Source organism: Apium graveolens, chromosome 9 (assembly GCF_009905375.1).
Source record: "Apium graveolens cultivar Ventura chromosome 9, ASM990537v1, whole genome shotgun sequence".
Lineage (NCBI taxonomy): Eukaryota > Viridiplantae > Streptophyta > Magnoliopsida > Apiales > Apiaceae > Apium > Apium graveolens.
The window spans coordinates 124,772,599-124,799,461 of NC_133655.1; the positions used below are offsets into that span (position 1 = coordinate 124,772,599).

At 34.6% G+C, this 26,863-nt stretch overlaps 1 protein-coding gene across 1 annotated transcript; it reads left to right on the forward strand.

The window, feature by feature from the left end:
- The first annotated feature begins 727 nt into the window (after positions 1-727).
- On the forward strand, positions 728-10,291 carry LOC141684697 (protein ROOT HAIR DEFECTIVE 3-like). The gene is made up of 23 exons (XM_074489780.1): positions 728-803; positions 1,471-1,617; positions 1,944-2,010; positions 2,092-2,194; positions 3,718-3,788; positions 3,885-3,948; positions 4,026-4,091; positions 4,235-4,282; positions 4,353-4,415; positions 4,501-4,557; positions 4,885-5,043; positions 5,132-5,200; positions 5,282-5,373; positions 5,680-5,758; positions 6,489-6,654; positions 7,299-7,423; positions 7,723-7,985; positions 8,079-8,175; positions 8,268-8,414; positions 8,838-8,942; positions 9,030-9,124; positions 9,261-9,357; positions 9,732-10,291. Exons 1-23 carry the CDS (start codon positions 797-799, stop codon positions 9,921-9,923), a joined length of 2,379 nt encoding a protein of 792 aa, XP_074345881.1. The 5' UTR covers positions 728-796; the 3' UTR covers positions 9,924-10,291.
- Positions 10,292-26,863: the final 16,572 nt, after the last annotated feature.

Consider the following 26,863-nt stretch of genomic DNA (forward strand, 5'->3'; position numbering starts at 1 on the left):
GTTTTAAATATGTATTATCTTGAGAAATTTTATTAGTTAGGTTGTTAAAGTATTTTTCAAATATTTTCTGAATATTGTAAAATTGCAAAAAGAATTCCGAGAAAATAGAGTTTTTGATAATTTCTCTAAATTATACTACCTCCGTCCCTTTCAATTGTTTATATTTTTTAGAGAGTGTCCGACACGCATTTTAAGGTGCATATAAAGTATAGTTGTGTAAATTTTTTTTACAATTTTGTTTTTCTGAATAAAAATTAAAACATTCAACTTCTATTCAGAAAAAGAAAATAGTAAAAATAAGTTACATAACTATACTTTTTATGCACCTTAAAATGCGTGTCGGACACTTTCTCAGAAATGTAAACAATTGGAAGCGACTGAGGGAGTATTTAATTAATACCTTAGATGTTAGTCATGTTTTGGTCAAGTCGACCCAATTTTTCCTTCCAGTATTAAGATATTAATTGAATTTCTATTAATTTTTTTATGTGACAAAATTAATATCAAGAGAAGTTACTTACTCACAGTGCTAAATAACATTAAACTATTTATTCAGAAAATAAACATTAAACTAACATTTAACTATTAACACATATATTTGTGATGTAGGAAGTATATATGTTAGCAAAAAAGCTGAACAAAATGTACATACATGACATGACACTCCTAAATTATAGTAGTATTAATCAAAATAAAATCACGATCACTCACTTTTAGAAATCTACAAGGAGAAGTTGATGCATGTTGGGAAATACTGCTAACATTTTTTACATCAATTCCCAGATAACCTCATTCCATGGCTGGTATGTCATCATCTTTCCATGTCTTTCGATCTGTCAAACACACAAACACAAACACATACACACACATATATATATGTATATATGTTTGTTATCACATCATAATGTATTGTTCCAAATTCGAACGTTGAATCATTTGATCCGCTTTTATTAGGATTCTTATTTATTATGAATGTACTTTTCTGTTAGGATTGTTTTGTTTTTTTTTTCTTGCAACTGTATATTAATTTGTACATATCTCCATAACTGCCTGTTTTAATTTTCCATCTAAATTTCATTTTCATGCATTGTTCTTGTTATGCTACTCACTCATTTAATTTTTGGATATCGAACCTATAATTACATATAGATCTCTGACAATTTTATCCAAAAAATGTAGTAGACCTAGATAAACCTTGGGGGTAGCGAAAATTTTAAAATGTAGTATGATCAGGCACTATGAATATTGATGATGATTGGTGATTAGTCACAAGTGTACATAGTTAAAATTGGGGGATTATTGTCGTGATATAGCTTTTGTTGTGATTCTTCTAGGAACCTTGTACTAAATATAGTACGAGTTTTGAAGAATATTAGATTTTGACAATTTTGGTCCTCTGGGATTACGCCTGATGAATTTAAAAAATATTGATCAGCTCATATTTGAATATATGTGTGTTTACAATTTCAGATAGTGAGGACTGTTGTTCAACTCATCTCATAGATGGGGATGGTACTTTCAATTCTTCTGGACTTGAAGCTTTCATGAAAACAGTGAAACTGTCTGAATGCGGACTTTCATATGCTGTAGTTTCCATTATGGGTCCCCAAAGCAGTGGTATGTTTAGTATATCTGTAAGTGTATTGTTTGTGGATTACAATTTTAAACTTGAAGAAGTATTATTCTAAAGAATCAAACTATTGTGATTATGACGATATATATATATATACTGTAATAAGTTATCATCATCTCTTCCGTTCTACACATTGTTGTTAGCCAAGTATTACATTGTATATGATCCTGATCAATGTAAGCTCATCCTCACTATTTTAGCTTAAAGATTTTGGAACATGTCTTCCTTTTCAAGGTTCATACATTTGTGTCTTGATAAGACCTACGAATGTATTGCCACAGCTCATACTCAACTTCTCTGATTCTGCCAGGCAAAAGCACATTGCTTAATCATTTATTTCATACCGACTTCAGAGAGATGGATGCTTTTAAAGGAAGGCACGTAATCATAATAATCATTTTTTGATTATTATTTTCAAATCAGTTTCCGAGGTACTGACTTTATGTAGTTTTAAACAGGACTCAAACCACTAAGGGTATATGGATGGCAAGATGTACTGGTCTTGAGCCTTGTACCATCGTAATGGATCTAGAGGGTACTGACGGAAGAGAGCGAGGAGAGGTGCTTTCCCAAATAAATATGTGGCTTATTCATTTTATATTCACTGAAAGTAGCTTCTTTTATTTATTTGAACTTGTTGAATTAATGAAGATTTGTTATTGACTGAAAAGAGTTTTCTTCTTCTAAAATATAAATTTATACAGAACAATATTTTGATTCTGAAAAAGACCCTTACTGTCCAATGATTGGCATACGGTTTAAATTTCATCCCTGTATCACTCTACCAGATCCCCGCCTGTCCATCCTTGGCACTAGTTATTGTATTTCTTATGAATGTACGCCGACACTTTATGATGGAATAAGTGGATATATAATTTTAACCCTTAGGGGGCAATAAATATGCGTGAACCATTTATGAAGTATGTGTCCAAAGTCTCGATAGTTGGCTCTTGACCTTCAGGTTGAAAAAAAATGTCGATGAAATAAAAGCAGCCTTAAACATTTTATGCTTCTCAAATTTATGTCAATATATAACTTGTATGATATAGTACTCAATTATTTGTTTTTCATCCTTGCATCTTGCCTTGGGTTGTCTCTCTTATGCCTTCATATGGCTTTATTATCTTTCATGTAATTATGAAGATCCCTATGGTTGACTTACATCTGTTCATTTTCTTGCTAAGCTGATTTTTCAATTTCATTACCAAATATAGCATACACTATCTTTTACCTCATCCAATTGGTACAGGGGTCACTAAAAGTTCATACAATTATATGAAATAGCACACAATGAATTTACAGGTGTTATCTTTAAGCCTACATGGTTGTATTTTTAAATAAGTATAGGGAGCTAAGAATTCTGTAAAATATTTTAATAGTCTTATTATTCTTACTAGCTTATCAAGTCTTCTTTGATTTATCTTGTGACAAAGGTTTGCAGTTGTATGTTTGTCTGAATGAAATCTCGCATACATGGGTTGTCGTTAAGCTCTTTCGGTCCCATTTCTACTTGATAAACAGTTTACTATTCACCCTCTTCTTTATCTTGCAGGATGCATTTTTCCACCATTCACAAAAAAAAGGGTAGCTTGATATAGATAGTAGCCAATGTGATGATTGTAAGCACAGTTACACAATAGCTGAGCTTATAAAAAAATGTGGCCTTTGAAATGGTGAATTGAATAGTAATATTCTCCAAGTTTTAGAGGATCTCTATAGTCGTGTCTAGAACATGTAAATTAGTGGATGAATCTTGCTGTCTCACAGTCACAGTTCATTTACACGAAGCAGTATGGGCTTCATGGCTTAATCTTGGAATTTTTCTGGTCATATGAGATGAACCAAATTGTTTATACGATTCAAGTGCTATTTGACTAAGCACTAACACTTGGAAAGGCTTACTTTAGTTGTGAGCCAATATGACCCAAATGCTTGATGTGGGCTGTAACAATATATATATGACGTATTATATAAGCTTGTGGATCCGGTACCGATATTATTTATATAAATTTTATTTTTGTAATTTATGCCCCTTTGAGAAACATTTCTTTGCTTGCATTTAATTTATTTATTTTAATTTCCAGGATGATACTGCATTTGAAAAGCAGAGTGCACTTTTTGCGCTTGCTGTTTCTGATATCGTGCTTATAAATATGTAAGTTGTTTTGCATAATTTGAACTCAAAAAAAATTCTAGAAGGACTGACCTATGCTGTTTAGGAGTCCCTTGAGTTGATCATTTTACTCCCCAGGTGGTGTCATGACATTGGCCGTGAACAGGCAGCAAATAAGCCTCTTTTAAAAACTGTATTCCAGGTAATCTTGTATCAGTGACCAGTATTTTCCTCTTGGGTGCTTTAAAGGTTGAGCGGCTTTATAATGGTCAATTTCAGGTCATGATGCGATTATTTAGTCCTCGTAAAACAACTTTACTATTTGTCATTCGTGATAAAACAAGGGTGAGCTTCCTTTTTTTCTTAGCATGTTGAAAGATTATTTACTACAGTTTTGGTTGTAGGCAGAGTTCTGTCATCTGTAAATTCTTGGCAAACGGTTTTATAAGCTATTGGAATTTTGATGCGCTTAATATTTGTTTCTGCAGACACCTTTGGAAAATTTGGAACCTGTTTTAAGGGAAGACATTCAGAAGGTGACCTTGACCTTAACTTTTTCACATATGCAATTTGTTGCAGTTACGTTAATATTTTTCTTGCTTACAGATATGGGACTCTGTTCCCAAGCCAGATGCCCACAAGGAAACCCCATTAAGCGAGTTTTTTAATGTGAGTACCTTGTCCTCGCATCCGCTTCCCCGGAACATATTTAGTTATACTCATCTAGAACAATGTTAATTTATGGAATTTTCAGGTAGAAGTTGTGGCCCTTTCTAGTTATGAAGAGAAGGAAGAACAGTTTAGAGAGCAGGTACATATCATAGCATACAATAAAATATATTTATTTGTTTTTGAATAAGAGGTGGAAAATGTAAAAGATTGCAGAAAATGAACCCATATATGATATCCATTCTCAGCCATGGCAGTTTTAGTGATAATTTATTCGAGTGTGTTGGTACTATAATCACTGTTACTAACATGACATATAATATATGATTGAAGAGATAATCGTGTTTTGAAGTGTTCCAATGATGTTACATGATTCGACAACAATGTGATTGCAATGTCTGTATTCAGGTCATGTATAGATCACAAATACCCATGTTTAATTGATGTAATAAATGCTTGTATTATGAAGGTGGATAAATTAAGGCAACGGTTTAACAAGTCTATAGCCCCTGGGGGGCTAGCCGGTGATAGGCGAGGTGTGGTTCCTGCTTCGGGGTTTTCTTTTAGCTCACAAGAAATTTGGAAAGTCATCAAGGAAAACAAGGACCTTGACCTGCCTGCCCACAAGGTTAAGTACATCACGATATCCTCGATGGCATCTATTAGAAAAATGTTATTATTAGTCTTCTGGAGGTGTAATTTTGGTATATTTTTAGGTAATGGTAGCTACTGTCCGCTGTGAAGAAATTGCCAATGAAAAGTTTGCATCTTTCCTTATGAATGAGGTACCACATTTTCATTCAATATATTTTATACATATTTACTCTCAAACTTTGTTGCTGCTTTATATAATTTGATTAATGCAGGAATGGATTGAAGTGGAAGATGCTGTACAGTCCCGTTCAGTCACGGGCTTTGGAAAGAAGATTAGTTCAATTCTTGACACATGTTTCTCAGGGTAAATACATTTCATGTGACTTGGCTATTCAGTATATATTATGGCATAAATGCCACTTGTAAGATTTAAGAGCAGAGTTAATTATAGTTTATCAGTCAGTACAGAGAGGTTTTGGCATGGTTGCTAACGTGTTATTGCATTGTGAAGGAAACCTTTACTTGCATGATAGGATTATGTTCCAATTGTTTGTGTTTTGATATACGGGAGTCACATTAACTTAAATTTATCTTACATTGTCGTCGCATTTTCAGAATGCTGTTGTTGGCTTCAAACGATAGAGTTTTATAACAAAGGTTTTCCTTTCAGGTATGATATGGAAGCTGCATATTTTGAAGAAGGTGTTAGGTCTGCCAAGCGAAAGCAGATGGAAGGGAAATTTCTGCAGGTAATGGTTGCTCAGAGGTACCCTTGTATAATATCAACGATAGAGTTGATATACTTGCAAGATACCATTCCTTTTGTCCCTTAACATCTATCCTCTTTTCTCATCTATCCTCTTTTCTCATTATAACTGTGTATTCCTTTAACACATTAAATTGTACTCTAAAATAATATTGGGAAAAAAAGATATTAATAGCCTCATATTGATAAATTTAGTCAATTGTGTTGCTGATTTCTGGGAGTAACATCTCTTATTAATGTCAAGAATTAGATATATTATTAGAAATTTCTATTTGTATTCGTGTGAATTAATACTTCTTTACGTCATAGTACAAGGTTGCATGACGTGTGAAATAAAAACAACTTTACACTTACAAGGCACCAGAGATAAGTTGTCTGGCAACGTCTTTGTTATATTATGGTGAAATTTATGAAAGATAGGATCATACATGCAAAAGTTAAACAGGTAACAATTGAATTTTTCAAAATCTATGCAAAATATATATCAGCTCGGAAGATTGAGATTGTAGTATCGTACATTGTAAAATTACATATATATTGGGAAGGTGAGAATATAAAGTGATTAAAGAAGTGGACTAAGAACAATTTTTGTTTCTTCTAAATTACTAAAACGTGTGTAACTTTTAAAAGTAGGAGTTTAGTATTAACTTGTGTGTCTGTGTGTAAGTGTGTGTGTTTCCTGTATTAAATCTTCTCTTGTTGCAATGCATTAGGTTGTTCAACCAGCCTATCAATCCATGCTTGGACACATACGCTCCGGAACGCTGGAGAAATTTAAAGAAGCCTTCGATAAGGCTCTAAGGGGAGGACAAGGTTTTGCAGCTGCTTCTAGCAGTTGTAGAGAGTCTTATTCTAAACAATTTGATGCAGGATGTGCAGGTATAATCAAAAGTTATGAATCACCATTTTCCTATCATCTGCGCATTTATCCACCAATAATGTTGACTTCTATATATAATGTTCCAACTAATTATGTACCTCTAGAATCTAATACGTTAAATACTTATTTTCTCTAATTTATGTTAATTTTTATCTCCTGCATAGTTTCTAGGAGCGCATTCGACACAGTTTTCATACTTTGACGTAGTTCCTGGATGTGCTTGGAAAACTAACTACAGATATTAGCATTTGAGATAAAGCACCTCTGAAATTCTGTTGGTAACAATATCAATTTTAAAATTAAACACCCCTCAGAGTATTTTGTCCCGAGTATGAGAACTGGTACCAACAACATTACCAAAATCCTACAAGTCCCCGTTTTCTTCTCCTTTATCTCTGTATGTTCATATATAACTGATATAGTTCTGGTGCACATTGCCTGCATATTTTAACTTTTAAAATTGATATTTTTACATTTTCCTATTTCATTCTTTCTATTTACGAAAAAAATCTTATGGTTTTTTTATGCCAAGTTGATTATTGTCCTGAATTCTTGATAAAATAAAGTGCTGGGTAGATAGTAGAGTCATTGCATAATCCTTTCGTGGATATACATGTTGGTCACGTACTCATCAACTTTACAGATGCCTATATTAAGCAGGCGAACTGGGATGCTGCTAGAGTAAAGGAAAAATTTCGGCGTGATATAGATGCACATATTACCGACGTTCGTACTTCAAAGCTTTCTGAACTCAGAACATCATTTGAGGTATTGATAACTGTGACCCCGACCTTCAGAATCGGTACTATCTAGATTTAAAGGATTTTAAACCCTTGCAGAATGGAAATTTTGTGTTCAACTTCTTGTTTAAATTCCCGAGCATTAAATTTAGTTCCTTGGAAATATGACTTTTGGTGGATGGCAAGCTTGGTAAAAATAGAGATATTATTGCATATTATTAAAGGTCAAAGTTGCACGTATTCGTGACATTATGGAAGTGGAAAACTCTGGTCATACATAATTCTTTTTGTCAAATACGTCGTGACATCTTATGTAAATCTTTGCAGAAAAAATTAAATGACGCCCTATCTGCCCCTATAGAGGCCCTCTTAGATAATGCTGGTGATGACACCTGGCCTTCAATAAAAAAACTACTCCTGCGGGAGAGTGAAAAAGCTGTGGAAGGGTTTTCTGCAGCTCTAACTGCATTTGATATTGATGAAGAAGAGAAGGATAACATGCTTTCAGGGTTGAAGGACCATGCCAGAGTGGCTGTTGAAGGGAAGGCGAAAGAAGAAGCTGGAAGAGTTCTAATACGTATGAAGGACAGGCACGGACTACTTAGTTCATGAATTTGACCCTGGGCCATTAAGTTTTTGTTTTTATTTGAGACTATGTGGTTTTGACTGTAATTTGCACTCAGGTTCACAACATTATTTAGTCATGATTCCGATTCAATGCCGCGGGTCTGGAGCGGGAATGAAGACATTCGAGCAATCACAAAAACTGCTCGCTCTGGAGTATGACATCCTTCAAATTTTTATTTATATCCTTTTCTAATAACAATAATATTTAGTTTGTTTAGTTTGACTAATTCTCAACTTTATTTCAGTCACTGAAGCTGCTTGCTGTTATGGCTGCAATTCGTTTGGATGATTTTGCTGATAATATAGAGAGTACCCTAGATCTTGCTTTGATTGAGACAAAACCTGCTTCTAAAGAACTTAACGATGCACTCGCTTCAAGCTCTTGGGAAAAGGTCAATTATATGATGCAGTGTTATTTTCATTTTTTTTGAATTTATGACTGTTAAGTTGTTTAAAATAGGAAGTGACTAGTTTTATAATTCATTAATGAATTGAGCCATCTAAGACTAATTTAGACTTTGGCTATATAATGTTGTCACGACCTGTGAAGTTTTTGTAGTCCATGACATATAGCAAAACAATATGTCTTAATCGCATTTGTTGATATTTATCTAGTGTGATTGTTAAAGGCATGCATGTGTTGGTGTTTACTTCAAATTATGCATCGTAACTTCATCACATATATAGTTGTATTACTCTAAGCAAAAATTTGGTAATTCTTAAACAAACCACCCCAGAGATAATTGCTTTATCTAGAATCATCTTGAAGTACCGGTATTTAATATTAGTTAAAACTTTTAGTTCTTAAATCCCAGGTGCCAGCATCGCAAACTTTGATTACTCCTGCTCAATGCAAGTCTTTATGGAGGCAGTTTAAGACTGAGACAGAGTACACAGTCACTCAAGCCATCTCTGCTCAGGCATGATACTACTAATCTGCAGATCATCTTTTCCTTCTGATGTTGGTGTTTCCTGATTGCATCTTGTTTATCACACTGTACTTTCAGGAAGCTTGCAAACGTGGTAACAACTGGCTACCACCTCCGTGGGCTATTATTGCCTTGCTGGTGCTTGGATTTAATGAATTCATGACGCTTCTCAGGTACTATTTATAATTGTGCACTGATATCTTGTTTTACTCTTTGCAGCTGGATGGGCGTGAATTCATTTGTATATTCTGTCATTTTATTATCAATAAAATATCAGATGTGACTAACAATTTATTTCTCTGATGGAAGGAATCCTCTGTGGCTTCTCCTGATATTTGTTGCCTATCTTCTTGCCAAAGCCGTTTGGATGCAGTTAGACATCTCTCGTGAATTTCGCAATGGGTTTGTGAGTTCTAATATTTATCATTTATGTGAACTTTTTGTGTCCTTAAGAGTAGAATTGGTTTAGGAACAGCCTCTAGAGTTACATATACTTTGGTTCAGTTTTATTGAAAAATGTAATATAGTGCGGTCCAACCCTTGTGTCACAAATCACAAATGTTGTGGTTAATAGTAAGGAGACGAATAGCAAAAACGTGCAATGAGATAAAAACTGTTGATATTTGAAAGACATTTTTTTTTGTAATTTGATGTATTGCCTACACTCTAAAATTTAAGGTCTTTAAACTGAGATCCACTTGAATTGTAAATATTGCTGGTAACTTGCTTTTGCATTACCTGCCTATTATCTTAATCTTTTTTTGTCGTGTATTCTGGCAGCTTCCGGGAATTTTATCTATTTCCACCAAGTTCCTTCCTACTGTACTGAACATTCTCAGAAGATTATCTGAGCAGGGCCAGAGGCCTGCAAGTAATGATAGCCCGAGAAATCCAGTGTTAACATCCTCGAATAGCTTTGTTGGTGACAACAATAACATGGCGTCAAGCGCTGCACATGCAAAAGCTCAGTAAACAGTTTTACTTTTTTGTAAGAGCTAGATAGTCAGCAAACAATATAAATATTAAAGAACGTTTTGGAGTATAACTGTGACCGTGGTCGACAAGCAAATTTTTAGAGTCCTATTTTGTTGCGGGCCTCAAAATAGCATTCCCAAGTCCCCCCCCCCCTGGTTATTGTACTGTATTTACTATTGGTATAGATATTCCTCTAATGGAATCAGCTAGGACTCTCCATTGCTTTACATGTTACGGAATCGTCTTTTTTTTTGCCTTGATGAGAAGATCAACTATTCCACCATTTTGCACTTATAAGTTTTGTAGCCTTTCTTTTGTATGTATGAATCATATAATTCATGTATGGAACGGGGATTTGTTGCATTTATTTTTTATACACTTAAATGCATTTTCTGTTCTAAAATTATGCTCAGTTTGCAATTTCTGTACTCAAACAAATAGTTACCAATAGTAGACCTGTAGACCTGGGCCCGTTTGGTTCGTTATTAATGAGTTCGTTAATAGAATCGAAACCTTCATCTCATGCTTTAATATTTGGATTAGTAATTTTTATACTCACTCGTCTCAAAATAAAAGTCTATTTGAATTTTTATGTGTATTTTAAGGTATATAAAAGTTATAACTCCGTATATTTTTTTCTAAAAAAAAATTCTTGAATTAAAATTTAATATTATTCTTTTATTTTAAAAAAAATATTTGAAAATTAATTTGTGAAGTTGCCCTTTTTATTAATCCTAAAATACGCATAAAATATCAGAAGGATTTTATATTTTGAGACGGAGGGAATATATGAAATGGGAACCTCGTTCAACATGGTTATATCATACTCGTTCAACATGGTTATATCATACTCTCCCCACTCTCCCACTAATTCATGTACATATACTTTTTTATGAAATGGGGTATCTATATTTTGATTAAATTTGGCGTATATTAGCTATATATATACACGTATATAAATTTATATTTTGATTTAAAATTGTTATTCAATATATAAATCTTTTCTTTAGAATGACTCTTTCTCCCAGATTTCTCCTTTAATTTTTCCTCAACCCTTAGTGCAACAACATGTTTTGCTCCAGGCCTTTTTCTCTTACTTCTCTGCTCCATCTCCGGTTTATGAGTTTTCAACATCCCATAAATCTCATCCGGAGATGTCTTCAAAATCATGAATGTCCCTTATTGATGTGACTTTTAAGTCCCACTTTTCAGGGAGTGTAGGAAGAAATTTCAAGTTTGAATCTTCTGGATCATATTCTTTGTCAACCAATGACAAGTCATTTAGCAATTTCTGAAATCTGTCATAGATTTCAGTCAAGGACTCACCAGCTTTTGAGTCAAAGTGTTCATACTCCTGAGTAAGTATTGTCATTATATTCTTCTTGATAGTAGTAGTGCCATGACACTTAACCTCCAAACTGTCCCAAAATTCTTTTGCAGTTTTGTATCCAATCACCCTACTGAACGTAACACTATTAAGACTGTTATGTAAAAGATGTCCAACTTTTTCATCTTTCATGATTGATGAAAGATCCTCAAGAGTATAATCATTTTTGTCTTTGTCAACCATCTTTTCTTATTGACCAGGAACAACAACAACCAGTTTCATAAGTCTATGAGGACGATCATAAATCCTGTTCAGATATTCAGAATCTGTTGTTTCCAGACACATGGCCATCTTTAGCTTCCAAATAGGATATTCTTTAATCTTTAAGATTGGAACCTTGATTGCCTCATATCTACTCATATTGTGGTTGATTTGGTTTGTGGCTGGTGATGGAGGGGGATTTGGTTGAGTTACTTTGTCTGCCATTAATGATTTTTTTCTGGATCTTAAATTGTTAGTATATCAACAGCAAACTCTGATACAAATTGTTAGGACTTAAATCAACTGTAGAGGGGGTGTATACAGCTAAACAATCAAATCAAAATAAAGAACTTAGCAGATAAGAACAATTTTTGTATTACTAAATAAAAATTATTTACAGTACTATCTCAAATGATGAATAAATATCTTTGAGAGCTACTAGGTTATCTGTATGATATATCAATGCACGACAGTTATAGTGTTAATCTAACATGTGCTTATGTATTGGACACCTACACAATCACTGTAAGGCATATGTCATAGCCTATTTGTATATTCGAGGATTTAACTCAACTAAAATAAGAATGTAATAAGTAAATAGTGGATCTACCGTCAAAGAGATCTCGCAAAGTAATATATGTCAAAGGATTCAGAAACAAGGTTCGTCTACAGACTTGAGAAATTAATTCACTGGAAGAAGTTCAAGAAATTGATCAAGCCTCAGTGATATAAATCAAGGTTGTGGATTTAATCAAGTGACAGAGATCTCGTCAGGGTATCAATTAATTACAAGGATTTAGTCTGAAGAAAATCAAGAGTATCAAGGTCAAGGCTTGAAGAAACGTCACGGAAGTTAGTCACTCATGAACCAGACAGTACATCGAGTGTCAACATTGAAGTGGTGGATTGATTCATAACTGACAGTGATTTTCAGAAGATTTTCAGAAGAATGGTTGTTGCTCAAGATTAGTATTAATTCTCTATTAATTAATTAAGTCATATAATTTAATTAAGAAAATAAATTATATCTGCAAAGATTAATTTATTGATTAATTGAATTAATTGATTAATTAATTCAGAATTAATATTAAGGATTTTCAGAATTTAAATTGGATTAAAATCTATTTAAATTCAACAAGACAATCTGATTGTACTAATATGACAATCGGTATGACAATTGATAGTCATACCGAAAGTCATGCTAGTACAAACAATTGTCTTGCCGAAAGTTACACTGGGAGGAGGATAGTCTTGCTAGTTCATTCTGATAGTCTTGCTAGTTCATTTGATAGTCCTACCGAAAGTCTTGCTAGCTGTTGGGATTGTCTTGCTGAGCTCAGGATTGTCATTCCAGTTCATTTTATTCGGCTGTTTGATTAAAAGAAGCAGAAGCAGAACACATTCAATTATCCAATCCAACACACAGAACTCGAGAACAAAAAGAAAAAGAAGCAGACACAATATTTCATCTTCTCTGCTACTTCAAGATTAAATTTCTAGTTTGTAAAGTTAAATCCAAACCACTAGAAATCTTTATCTTGTTCTTGTGTAACAATCTAGCGGATCAAAATCCCTAGAACTTAATCTCAAATCACGTTTAGCATTTGATTCTAATTATTACAAAAATAGAAAAAGTTCATGTCGAATTTATTCTAAATTTGTGATAATTAATTTGAGATTAATTCCTTGTAATCGATACAGTTGTTGTAACACCTTTCAAGTTTAATAATATTCTTATTTAACTTGAATTTTGTTGCACATTTTTTATTCCGTATTTATTCGATTATTCGGTACTGTTTGTATTCAACCCCCCCTTCTACAAACACATTGGGACCTAACAATTGGTATCAGAGCCTTCTGATTAACGAACAAATCAAGATCCTAGACTTTTGTGATTTTTCAACTCCTTGAATTTTTATTTATTCAAAAATTCATAATGACTTCACAAAAAGTTGGAACCGTTAAAATTCCACTATTTGATAAAGAATATTATATCATGTGGAAGAAGGAGATGCTCTTGTTTTTACAAGTTGCAAATCCCAAATATCTGAACTTGTTAAAGAAGGGTCCAACAACTCCAATGGTTATTGAACCAGAGGTGATAGTAGATGATGTTGTGATTACCAAAGTTAGAACCTATCCAAAAGAGCCTGAGGATTTTTCTCCTGCTGAAAAAGAAGAAGCCTCCTTGGATGCCAGCCTTCAGTTAATTTTAGTTGATTCCCTCGATCCCTTGATGAACAGACATGTGATGAACTGTAAAAATTCCAAACACATCTGGGAAACTATTGAGGTGATTAATGAAGGTACAGAGGAAGTTAGGGAGAACAAGTTGGAGATCCTAACCTCTGAGTATGAACATTTTAAATCAAATCCAGGAGAAGGAATTACTGAAGTGTTTGAGAGGTACAATGCGTTGATCAACAACCTAAACATAAATGGGAAATATTACTCAATTAGGGAGGTCAACAAAAAGTTTCCTTTTAACACTGCCAACTCATCTTGAACATAGAATCACTGCCATTAGAGAAGCTAGAGATCTGAGTGAGATTTCTTTGGATAGACTCTATGGTGTGTTGAAAACCTATGAGTTGAAGCAGATTCAGCAGAAGGAAGTCTACGGGAAAGATAGAATGGTCAGCACATCTACTGCTCTTGTAGCTGAAGGTCAACAACAACAACAATCTCAACAGTCAGAGAGAATGGTACAGTTTTCCAAGGCTGAGGAAAATGTGATAGTAGCAGAATATGATCCTCCTACTACAAATCAATCTAGTGATGATTTTTATTCCTTGGAAGAGCTGGAGCAATTGGAAGATGAGTCAATGGCCCAAATTGTCAAGAGATTCTCCAATGTCAGATTCAAGAGAAATCCCAAGTTCAAGTACAAGTCCAACTACAACAGATTCCAGACAGGTGGATCTTCATCCTCTAACACCAGTAGTGGTGGATACAAAACAGGGATGGTTGATCGGAGCACCATTAGATGCTATAATTGTAATGAGTTGGTAAAAGGAATATGTCCTAAGTCCAATCATGTATTAGGATTTAGGAATAACTTCCTGTGTAATCTGTTTTAATTTCATTGATATTAATAAAAGACTTGTTTTGTTTTTATTACGGGCTTTATCTATTTAAGTGTTTAAATAAGATATACCATAGTTTAGAGTAAAACTTTTTATGGATTATGATGAGATCATAATAGTGAGACCTAAAAGATGATAACTCTAAACTTAAATAGTTCCTGGTCGTAGGAATACTAACTGGTAATTAATAATCCGCAAAGATCGGTACATACTATGCTTGCTTCATTATGAAGGATGTCTGTTCTCATAAACATTTGTGTGGTGACACTATAGCTAGTATGTAGGTGCTTATTATAGAATAAGTTCACTGAACATGACTCACACAGCTGAACAACTGATGGAGTTCACTCACGTGTCAGCAGTTGTTCACATAGTGATAGTTGTACAAGTATCCTTAGACTTGAGGTCATCATAGTCATCTTGTGTACACTGAACTATGCTTTGGTTTAGTTCTTAGTCTCCAGGGACAACTATTAGAGCTCTACTAGGTATAGGAATTTGTACACGAAGATAGTGTATGATCAATAAAGGATCTACCCCTTCCAGTGAAGGAAGCGAATGTTCAAGGCTGATCCACTTATGCTAGTTCAGAAATCTCTGGCCAGAGTAAATGAAATTAGAAAGGAGTTTCTAATTTGCATAGAACTAAGCATAGTAATTGGTAATCAAGTGATTGAATTAGATAGGCTTGACACGAGATCCATGCCTTGTATTTAATCGGGACATTGTAGGGTAGAAGGAGTTTATTGTACGGTAACTATTCACTGACGAGTTCTTGGTATTCTAAGCAGTGAATTCATATTATCCGGATAGTCGCGATATGTTGAGAAGCATCACTCACGATGTAGAATAAATGTGATTAATTAATTAATCATATTTAATAAATTAGAGAATTTATATAAATAATGATAAAATAGTTTTATTATTATTTATTTCTACTACCGGCTTAATATTGAACCTACAGGGTCACACCATAAAAAGAGAATGATTTAATGGTGGAGGAATTAATTAATAATGGCTGATAATTATTTATTTATGAAATAAATAATTAATTGGCAAATTTAATAATTGATTAAATGAGATTTAATTGATTATAAATTAATTAAGAAAAGTTCTTAATATTATTAATTAAAGGATTTAATTTTTGGAAATTAAATCAAGAGAGAGAATTATTTCTAAAGTGTTTAGAAAAAGGATTAATAATTAAAAGGTGTTTTAATTATTAATGAGAAAAATAAATGGGATAATAATAATATTATTTATGGGAAAATTTCAGCTAAAAATTTTGCCTATAAATATACTATTATAGACCCTATTTTTATTCCAACCCCAGAACCCCAAAAACCCAAAAAGTTTGGAAAACTCAATTCTCTCCACCTCCTTCCTCCTCCTTAACATCGTTTTCTTAGTGGATACCGGTGGAGTGCTTCACACTTGAGGAGCAACTGCTAAGGATCTCTGATCGTTGTCTCCGAATTATTTTAAAGGTTAGATTCGATCCCTCGAATTTTTATTCATGATCGGTATGCTTTTATTTGGATTTTATGTGTGGAAAAGTGTTTTACCTTGCCCCCGCTGCGATTAAAATCCAACAATGGTATCAGAGCATAGGTTGTATGCATATAGATCTGTGGTAAAAATTTCAGAATTTTATGTGCTTGTATGAATTAATTATGATTTTTACAAGTTATATCATGGATTAATTTTGTCTGATGAGAAATCATTTCTCAAAATAATTTTGAATGTTGGTCTGGGTTCTACAAGTGTTGTAGATCGTCTGAGTATTTTTTTCATAATTTTATGATGTATAGATTTTTTATTATGAATTTTTGAAGTTCTTACAATTAAATTCGTAATTAATTAAACATATATATATATTATTATTTATTAGTATGTATATATATATATCTGTACATCTGCATTGTCTGTTACTGTAATGTTGATTGCACGGAAAAGGAGACAAAGGAACAGAGTTGTCAGGCGCGGAGTTCGAGAAAGAAAAAACGGCGGCTGCTGCAGAAAAAAAAAATATAGGGGTGTCACGCATTCCGGGAATGCGTTACACATCTGTGGCGCATTCACGGAATGCGTTACACCTTTTAATTGGTTAAAAGGGTTGTAACGCATTACCGGAATGCGTTACAGGGCCTGTAACGCGTTCCTGTAATGCGTTACAGCCCGACTGTTTACATTAAAATTGATTTTCTGGGAGTTTCGTAACTCCGTTTTGGACGTGCAATATACCGTTGGATTCGTTTTTCCGAGACGGATCTAATGGAGTGACCAATTTTAGTTTATATAAAAGTTTTGAACTGTTTATATTTCCGAAAGTGTTTTAAAGCTGTTTTTAACTGTTTTAACTGCTTTTAAATGCTTCATGTGATACATAGAGATGTATAATGCTTAGACTAATGTGCTAGATGATATAACATGCCTACCTTGATGTTTATTCATGTTGATATATGTGATATATGCTTATTTTATCATGCGATGATAGATTTAGGTGAACTTAAATGAACATAAGGCGTTTGTTAGACAACCTAGTATAGTGAAATTGTTTCATAACCTTAATAATAATATTATGAATACAATCATGAGATTCTTGTGTTTGTGAAACACGTAATTGAATATGAATTTTCGATATGAGAGAAAGGATGATTCTGTCAACAACAGATTTCTATCTGTAAGAAAGGGTTATTAAGTGACGCCTCTTGACAATGCTCCACCCAATCTGGGAATCATCTTATTATTGATTATTGATTTGAAATATTTAATTTAAAAGGAAGAATCTCTTTATAATATGATTATGATTGTAACGTAATATAATCCCTCTAAAATTAAATAATATCAAGTAGTAATTGGCCAATGATACAACGGGCTTGTGTCGGTCATAGCCTTCCAACATGATAGAAAGTAGTTCTTATTTTTGAATCATTGTCGGTTCGTGCTACAGCCGAGGGTTTTGATTTCGAAATAAGAAATACTTGTCTATCACATAGAGATGTGTACATTGAATAAGAATCTAAAGGTCGGTACGTGCTACAGCCGTGGGCCTTTGGGGACTGATTCAACTGTACGGAATGTTGGGTTAGACTTGACTTAGAATATTGAGTTTGTCGTGCCACAGCCGAGACTCAATTATTCAAGAGGCTAAAGTTTGATTAGGGAATAACATAAGATGTAATTGACAAGAGTTGTCTGCCTATTGAACATTACATGGCGGTTCGTGCTACAGCCGGGGTTGTGTAATGGAATGTAGGATCCCTATTCCCACTAGCATTATGAATGCTTAATTTTTCACGTAGGGGTTGAATAAATTAGGTAAACTAGTGGGAGCCACTTATGAATAAAGACCTGATTCATATAGTGTTTTTAAAATGAAATTGAATATTTGCTAAGTGTTGTTATGTGTTTATCATTTACAGATTTACAATATACATTATGTCTTCTGCACTATCACTCAGGAGCATACTGGATGCTCACAAATTGACTGGTCCTAATTATGCTGACTGGCTTCGAAACTTGAGAATTGTTCTCAGGATTGAGAAGCTGGAATACGTGATTGACTCACCTAAGCCTACTGAACCTGATAGTGATGCACATAATGATGAACATGTTGTGTATCGTAAGTGGATAGATGATGCAAATATTGCTCAATGCATCATGCTAGCTTCCATGAACATTGAGCTACAGAAGCAACATGAGAATATGGATGCTCACACTATCCTAATACATCTACAAGAGTTGTATGATGTGGCGGGGAGGACAGCTCGATATGAGATATCGAAGGAGCTGTTCGGTTGTAGGATGTCTGAGGGATCATCTGTGAATGACCATGTACTTAAGATGATCAATTTGATTGAACGTCTTGGACAACTTGCTTTTGCCATGGATGGGGAGCTGAGCCAAGACTTGGTCTTGCAATCGCTTCCGAGTTCATTCTCGCAGTTTGTTGTGAACTTTCACATGAATAAGTTGGATGTCAGCCTTCCTGAACTCCACAACATGTTGAAGACTGTGGAATCAAATTTTCCCCCTAAGAAGAGTTCTGTTCTTCTAATTGTGAAGGTTCCAATCCTAAGAAAGGGAAGAGGAACTCTTCCAAGAAGAAGAAAGTAGGTGAAGAAAAGCCGGTTCCACCAAAAGCTGAAGACCCCAAGAGCAAAGTTGTTTGCTTTCACTGTAACAAGGTGGGGCACTGGAAGAGGAACTGCAAGGTTTACCTTGCAGAATTGAATAAGAAGAAGGGTAGTGAGACTACCGCTTCTGATTCAGGTATGTTCATGATAGAAGTGAATATGTCATTAAATCAAATTTCTACTTGGGTATTAGATACCTCCTGTGGTTCTCAAATCTGCAATTTGTTGCAGGGACCAAGGAGAAGTAGGACTCTTGAGGAAGAGGAGGTGATTCTACTGAAGGGAAATGGAGCAAGAGTTGTTGCTGAAGATGTAGAATCATTTCATTTACATATGCCTACGGGCAAGACTATTGTTTTAAATAATTGTTATTTTGTTCCCTCGATTGTGAGGAATATTATTCCCATGTTAGACTTGGCTGGATTTTCATTTATTATTGAGAATAATGAATGTTCTATTCTTAGAGATAATATTCTTTATGGACGTGGTACTTTAAATAATGGTCTGTATAAATGTGACATAATTTACTTCAGATTGAACAAACTAATAAAAGAAAAGGGATGATGAAAATCTCACTTCATTGTGGCACTGTAGTCTCCATTTAGTAGACATGGAGAGAGGGCTGCAAATTTGCTAGGAATGGTACACACAGATGTATGTGGACCAATCTCTACGCAAGCCATGGGTGGATTTTCATACTTCATTACTTTCATAGATGATAGATCTGGATTCGGATATGTGTTTGATGAAACACAAGTCTGAGGCCTTTGAAAAGTTCAAAGAATATAAGTATGAAATGGAGAAACAGCCAAACATAGTATTATAACTCTTCGATTAGATCGAGGTGGTGAATACTTTAATGGAGTGTTTCTAGATTATCTCAAAGTAAATGGTATAGTCTCCCAGTGGACTCCTCCAGATTGGTATCTGAAAGGAGAAATCGAACTTTGTTAGACATAGTTCGGTCCATGATGAGCTATGCAAATCTTCCAGTATTCCTATGGGGTTATGCATTGGAAACCTCAGCATATTAACTGAATAAGGTGCCTTCCAAAATATGTTCCTCAAACTTCGTATGAGATATGGAAAGAAAGGAAACCGAGTCTTAAACACGTTAAGATTTGGGGATGTCCAGCTTATGTCAAGAAAGTTGACTTAGATAAGCTGGAATATCGATCCGTAAAATGTAGTTTTGTGGGATATCCTAAAGAGACTTTAGGGTATTACTTTTACACCGATCATCGGGTGTTTGTCTCCAGACATGCTACCTTCTTGGAAAAGGAGTTTACCCTTGAAGGAAACAATGGGAGCAAAATTGAACTTGATGAAGTTCAAGAAGCATAAACTACTACAGATCAAGTGGAAACACCTGTTCTGACTAAACAACCTTTTGTGGAACAGCCCATTCATAGATCAGGGATAGTGTCTCGCCAACCTGAGAGGTAATATGGCCTTGTCATTGAGAATGACAATGAGTTGTCGATCATTGATGATGACGACCCTGTAACCTATAATGAGGCTATGAGTAGTGTTGACTCAGAGAAATGGTATAGTGCCATGAAATCCGGAATGAAATCTATGTATACGGTATACAAAAGATAGATTATAGCAGATGGCCAGGTGGAGACCTTTAAGGCCAGGCTTTTGGCAAAAGGATTCAAACAAAGGCAATGGATTGACTTTGATGAAACCTTTTACATGTAGCCCTGTTAAAATCAGTTCGGATTTTGCTTGCGATTGCTGCTTACTACGACTATGAGATCTGACAAATAGCCAGATGGTTTTCTTTCCAAGAGAAATGAAAACCTAGTGTGTAAGTTATTGCGAACCATATGTGGTTTAAAGCAAGCTTCTCAAAAGATGGAGCATTCGTTTTGATGAGACAATCAAAGAGTTTGATTTTATCAAAAATGTAGATGAACCATGCGTCTACAAAAGGGTTAGTGGGAGTGCTGTAACATTTTTTTTATTGTATTGAATTAGAGTTGACACACATAACAACATAGCAGACCCACTCACAAAGCTACTTTATGAAAGTCACTTTGATCGTCATAAAGACAAGATGGGTATTAGATACCAGAGTGATTGGCTTTAGTACAAGTGGGAGATTGAAAGGAATATGTCCTAAGTCCAATCATGTATTAGGATTTAGGAATAACTTCCTCTGTAATCTGTTTTGATTTCATTGATATTAATAAAAGACTTGTTTTGTTTTTATTACGGGCTTTATCTATTTAAGTGTTTAAATAAGATATACTATAGTTTAGAGTAAAGCTTTTTATGGATTATGATGAGATCATAATAGTGAGACCTAAAAGATGATAACTCTAAACTTAAATAGTTCCTGGTCGTAGGATTACTAACTGGTAATTAATAATCCACAAAGATCGGTACATAATATGCTTGCTTCATTGTGAAGGATGTCTGTTCTCATAGACATTTGTATGGTGACACTATAGCTAGTATGTAGGTGCTTATTATAGAATAAGTTCACTGAACATGACTCGCACAGCTGAACAACTGATGGAGTTCACTCACGTGTCAGGAGTTGTTCACATAGTGATAGTTGTACAAGTATCCTTAGACTTGAGGTTATCATAGTCATCTTGTGTACACTGAACTATGCTTTGGTTTAGTTCTTAGTCTCCAGGGACAATTATTAGGGCTCTACTGGGTATAGGAATTTGTACATGAAGATAGTGTATGATCAATAAAGGATCTACCCCTTCCAGTGAAGGAAGCGAATGTTCAAGGCTGATCCACTTATGCTAGTTCAGGAATCTCTGGCCAGAATAAATGAAATTAGAAAGGAGTTTCTAATTTGCATAGAACTAAGCATAGTAATTGGTAAGCAAGTGATTGAATTAGATAGGCTTGACACGAGATCCATGCCTTGTATTTAATCGGGACATTGTAGGGTAGAAGGAGTTTATTGTACGGTAACTATTCACTGACAGGTTCTTGGTATTCTAAGTAGTGAATTCATATTATCCGGATAGTCGCGATATGTTGAGAAGCATCACTCACGATGTAGAATAAATGTGATTAATTAATTAATCATATTTAATAAATTAGAGAATTTATATAAATAATGATAAAATAGTTTTATTACTATTTATTTCTACTACCGGCTTAATATTGAACCTACAGGGTCACACCATAAAAACAGAATGATTTAATGGTGGAGGAATTAATTAATAATGGCTGATAATTATTTATTTATGAAATAAATAATTAATTGGCAAATTTAATAATTGATTAAATGAGATTTAATTGATTATAAATTAATTAAGAAAAGTTCTTAATATTATTAATTAAAGGATTTAATTTTTGGAAATTAAATCGAGAGAGAGAATTATTTCTAAAGTATTTAGAAAAAGGATTAATAATTAAAAGGTGTTTTAATTATTAATGAGAAAAATAAATGGGATAATAATAATATTATTTATGGGAAAATTTCAGCTGAAAATTTTGCCTATAAATATACTATTATAGACCCTATTTTTATTCCAACCCCAGAACCCCAAAAACCCAAAAAGTTTGGAAAACCCAATTCTCTCCACCTCCTTCCTCCTCCTTAACATCGTTTTCTTGGTGGATACCGGTGGAGTGCTTCACACTTGAGGAGCAACTGCTAAGGATCTCTGATCGTTGTCTCCGAATTATTTTAAAGGTTAGATTCGATCCCTCGAATTTTTATTCATGATCTGTATGCTTTTATTTGGATTTTATGTGTGGAAAAGTGTTTTACCTTGCCCCCGCTGCGATTAAAATCCAACAGTTGGGACACTTTGCCACAAAATGCAGGAAGCCAAAGCAAGTAAGGAAGAACTCTTATGATTCAAATCAGAAGAGTAACTCTGAAAGGGCTTACCTGGCAAAGGGAAGAAGCTGGGATGATACTGATAGTGAAGATGAAGAAGAAGGGAATCTTGCTTTTATGGCTATTGATGGAAAAGCTTCATCATCAAGAAAAGAGGTAAAATATACTGATGCTGAATTAGTTTATCATCTAGGAGGTAACTTAGATTGTGCTCGTCGTGATAATGAACTGTTAAGTTTACAGATCAAAGACCTTGAGAAAGAGGTCAATGAATTAAGACTTGTGCACATTAATCAAGACAAGTTAAAAGAACAAGTATCTTTTCTAGAGAATAGAGTTGACTGTTATAGAAAACTCGAAACTATTCTCAAAGACAAGATCACCGGTCTTGAAACTAAGGTTAAAGCCTACTTCAATTCTTGTTCGAAGGCTAAAGAGTTCTACAGTAAGCAAGCTGTTAATCAAACATCTGGAATAGGTTATGATTACAATGTTGCTATTGGAGAATTAGGCATAAACTCCCCTCCTCATGTCTGTGCTAAAGGGAGGGAAGTACCACATGTGCTTAAGGGTGTTGATGAACCCCTCTATAAAGCATCAATTGCTGAACCATTTGATGCGACCTCTTCTGTTATTCAAGAAGAAATACGTGCTGAAGATCATGCTAATGAGAAGGTTGTTTCCAAGTCAAGTGTGTCGAAAGTTCCAGTCAAAGTTGTGAAAGCAACTGAGACTAACTCAGACACACATGAATTGGATAACAAAAATGCCATGTCTACCATGCATAAATTACCTGCTGTTAATCACTCTCATAAAGCATGTGGTGTTGCTAATTGTATGTTTTGTGCTTTTAATTTGATGTATGCTTATTTTAATGGTAAGCATGCTTCTAGTGATAAGACTACTCCTCGTCAGCATGTGAATAACAAGAAGCATGATAGGTCTAAGACTGCTAGTCCTTCTAAGGCTAGAAAGGAGACATTTGTGTCTAAGCCTAAACAGAAATTTGTTAAGGCTATTTACAAGGTCAAATGTTCAGTCATTGAGGATGTTGAGACCATTAAAATTAAAAATGTTATTTTGCCTGACAAAGGACAATTCTACAAGTATGTCGGGCCCAACCAAGTTTGGGTTCCGAAGAAGATCTAATCCATTTGTAGTGCAGGGCATTAAACAGGTGTAACCGGTAGTGTGGATTCTTGACTGTGGATCATCAAGACATATGACCGGAGATAGAGCCCTGCTATCAAATATGGATTGAGAAAGCTGGCCCCCTGGTTACCTTTGGAGATAACAGCAAAGGTTTATCTGAGGGATACGGTTGTTTGTAAGCTGGGAATGTTATCATTGAAAATTTGTATATTGTGCTAGGTTATTATCAGGAAGCAGTATCTAACATATAGCACCAGTGACGAGACTTGAGAATATTACGATATATCAGGCACCTGCTGCACATTATATTTGAAATTGGACTCTAGTAAGATGTGTACAAGTGTACTCCTGGTTGGTGAGTCAAAAGAGGAAGTCAGTGCACCACAGTTCATGGACTTTGCAGCTGCAGATCTATAGGACTATGCAATCTCTTCTTCACAATCTCACTTCAGGTTGGTATGAACTAGTGTACTACTCAAGCAATCGTCAAGGACATGGTATGGCACTCTAACTGAAGTTATAATTTAATATGAACTAGTAGAGTCGTCATATTTATAACTCTTTTATCACTAGGCACAAACATATTATTTTATATGTGCAGTGAGTTTTAGGAGAAAATCAAACTTCTTTCTACATTAGTGATTTCTTATTTCATGTAAAATCCTTTGAAATCACTATTGTACATCATCTCTCTCAAAAGATTAAATGTATAATTTTCATTCAATATAGATCTTAAGTACATTTTATCTCTCTATTGTCATATGTTCTGCGATACAGGTTCAGTCTTCAATGACTTTCTTTCATTGACAGTCATGAGGTTGAAAACCCACAACATCTATCCCAGACTGTAAAGACAAATATAGAAACAGAACCAACCAACACTCTCTTACCACTAAATGTAGTATGAATGAGCGTGAGGGAGATAGTGCCTTAGTGCACCACATAAGGAAGGTTCTGAAGTCAACCCAGTAGCTCTGTCTCCTACATAGATGAGTAGTATTTAAACCGAGACAACTGCTAGCCCCCATACATCTTCTCAAAAAGATGTAATGGCTGAAAAGGCACAAAAACAGTTACTAGATTCATTCTCTCAACAGGGTGCGTCTATTGAATTTTACCTGTCGGCCAAGGCATCCGATGTAGTGTCACCACTTCAAACATAAACAATTCTTGATGCACAAGGAGAGGTTGTACACACGAAGGATGAGTTGATGGAAATAAGAGTTTCGACCATTTTAAGGTCAGATTCGATTGTTTAAGGTTCGTTAATGGACCAATTGCCTTTACGGGTGTTAGGAGAGGATACTGATCCAAAAGCCATATGTCAGTGGTCAGTGTCTACCTCCCCAGGCTTAAATCCCCTGGATGCATCTGCGGATAATGGATCTGACATAGGCACATATCGGCAATTTGTTGACAATGATTTAGATATTACCTGATGAGTCACAAGGAAATGTCTTCACAGACATTAGAAGGGAACTTTGATCTTTATGCTAAATTCGTTGGATCATTGTTTACCTTCCCAGAATTCAAATCTGGAACCCTAAAAGGGAAACTAGCAACTTGTAGATTATGACTCAGATTTATCTGACGAGTTTAACAAGGATGGGGATTTACGAACTCCCATTGCACCACCTGTGACCTCCTTAAGGATGGCTAATGTGATTTTCCTTGCAGGTACAGCTGAAGTTTGGAGCTATGAGAGGAGTGATACACTTGTGAGAATGAGTGATACACTTGTGAGAATGAGTGTAAACACGAGTGGAAAGAAGAGTGAAACACAAATGAAGTACACTAAAACAGAATCACACACTCACAGTGAGGAAGAAAGAGAAACTACTTGTTATTTCTTTTCCAACCAAGTGAAATATGAGAATTCCTTCAGACAACGGCATACATTCCTTCTTTAAGGGGGAGATAGAAGCTTAAGCAATAGTTTGGAGGATTCCTCAACTAAGGGGGAGAAATAGCAGGGAAAAAGAAAAAGATCCTACATATGTACACTACACCACACCATTGTTGTTTGTAACTACGGATCCTATTGTACGGGAGAGGTGGTAAACACAAGGTGATTTTCTAGTAAGGGAAGAAGCTGTTAGGGGAGTACCATTAGTTTTTATCTGCGGAACCTATTGTACGGGAGAGGTGGTAAACGAAGGTGATCTTCTTTAATCAGTTGATTCTCATAGGGGGAGAAGCAAGACAGATATGCGCTTCTCAACAGGAAATGTGGTTGTACAAATGAAGATGAAACTACTTGAAGATATGTTCAGTCTAGAGGAACATCTATTTGGAATCTGGAAAATGTTAAATGTTATCCAGAACTTTTCTGCTATTTACTTTGCATTTATGTTTATATCTTTTTCTTATTTGTTAGTTGAGTTATCCTCTAGGTATTTGTGTGTTATTATCTAACAAACAAATAGGGGGAGATTGTAAGGCATATATCATAGCCTATTTGTATATTCGAGGATTTAACTCAACTCAAATAAGAATGTAATAAGTAAATAGTGGATCTACCGTCAAAGAGATCTCGCAAAGTAATATCTGTCAAAGGATTCAGAAACAAGGTTCGTCTACAGACTTGAGGAATTAATTCACTGGAAGAAGTTCAAGAAATTGATCAAGCCTCAGTGATATAAATCAAGGTTGTGGATTTAATCAAGTGACAAAGATCTCATCAGGGTATCAATTAATTACAAGGATTTAGTCTGAAGAAAATCAAGAGTATCAAGGTCAAGGCTTGAAGAAACGTCACGGAAGTTAGTCACTCATGAACCAGACAGTACATCGAGTGTCAACATTGAAGTGGTGGAATTGATTCATAACTGACAGTGATTTTCAGAAGATTTTCAGAAGAATGGTTGTTGCTCAAGATTAGTATTAATTCTCTATTAATTAATTAAGTCATATAATTTAATTAAGAACATAAATTATATCTGCAAAGATTAATTTATTGATTAATTGAATTAATTGATTAATTAATTCAGAATTAATATTAAGGATTTTTAGAATTTAAATTGGATTAAAATCTATTTAAATTCAACAAGACAATCTGATTGTACTAATATGACAATTGGTATGACAATTGATAGTCATACCGAAAGTCATGCTAGTACAAACAATTGTCTTGCCGAAAGTTACACTGG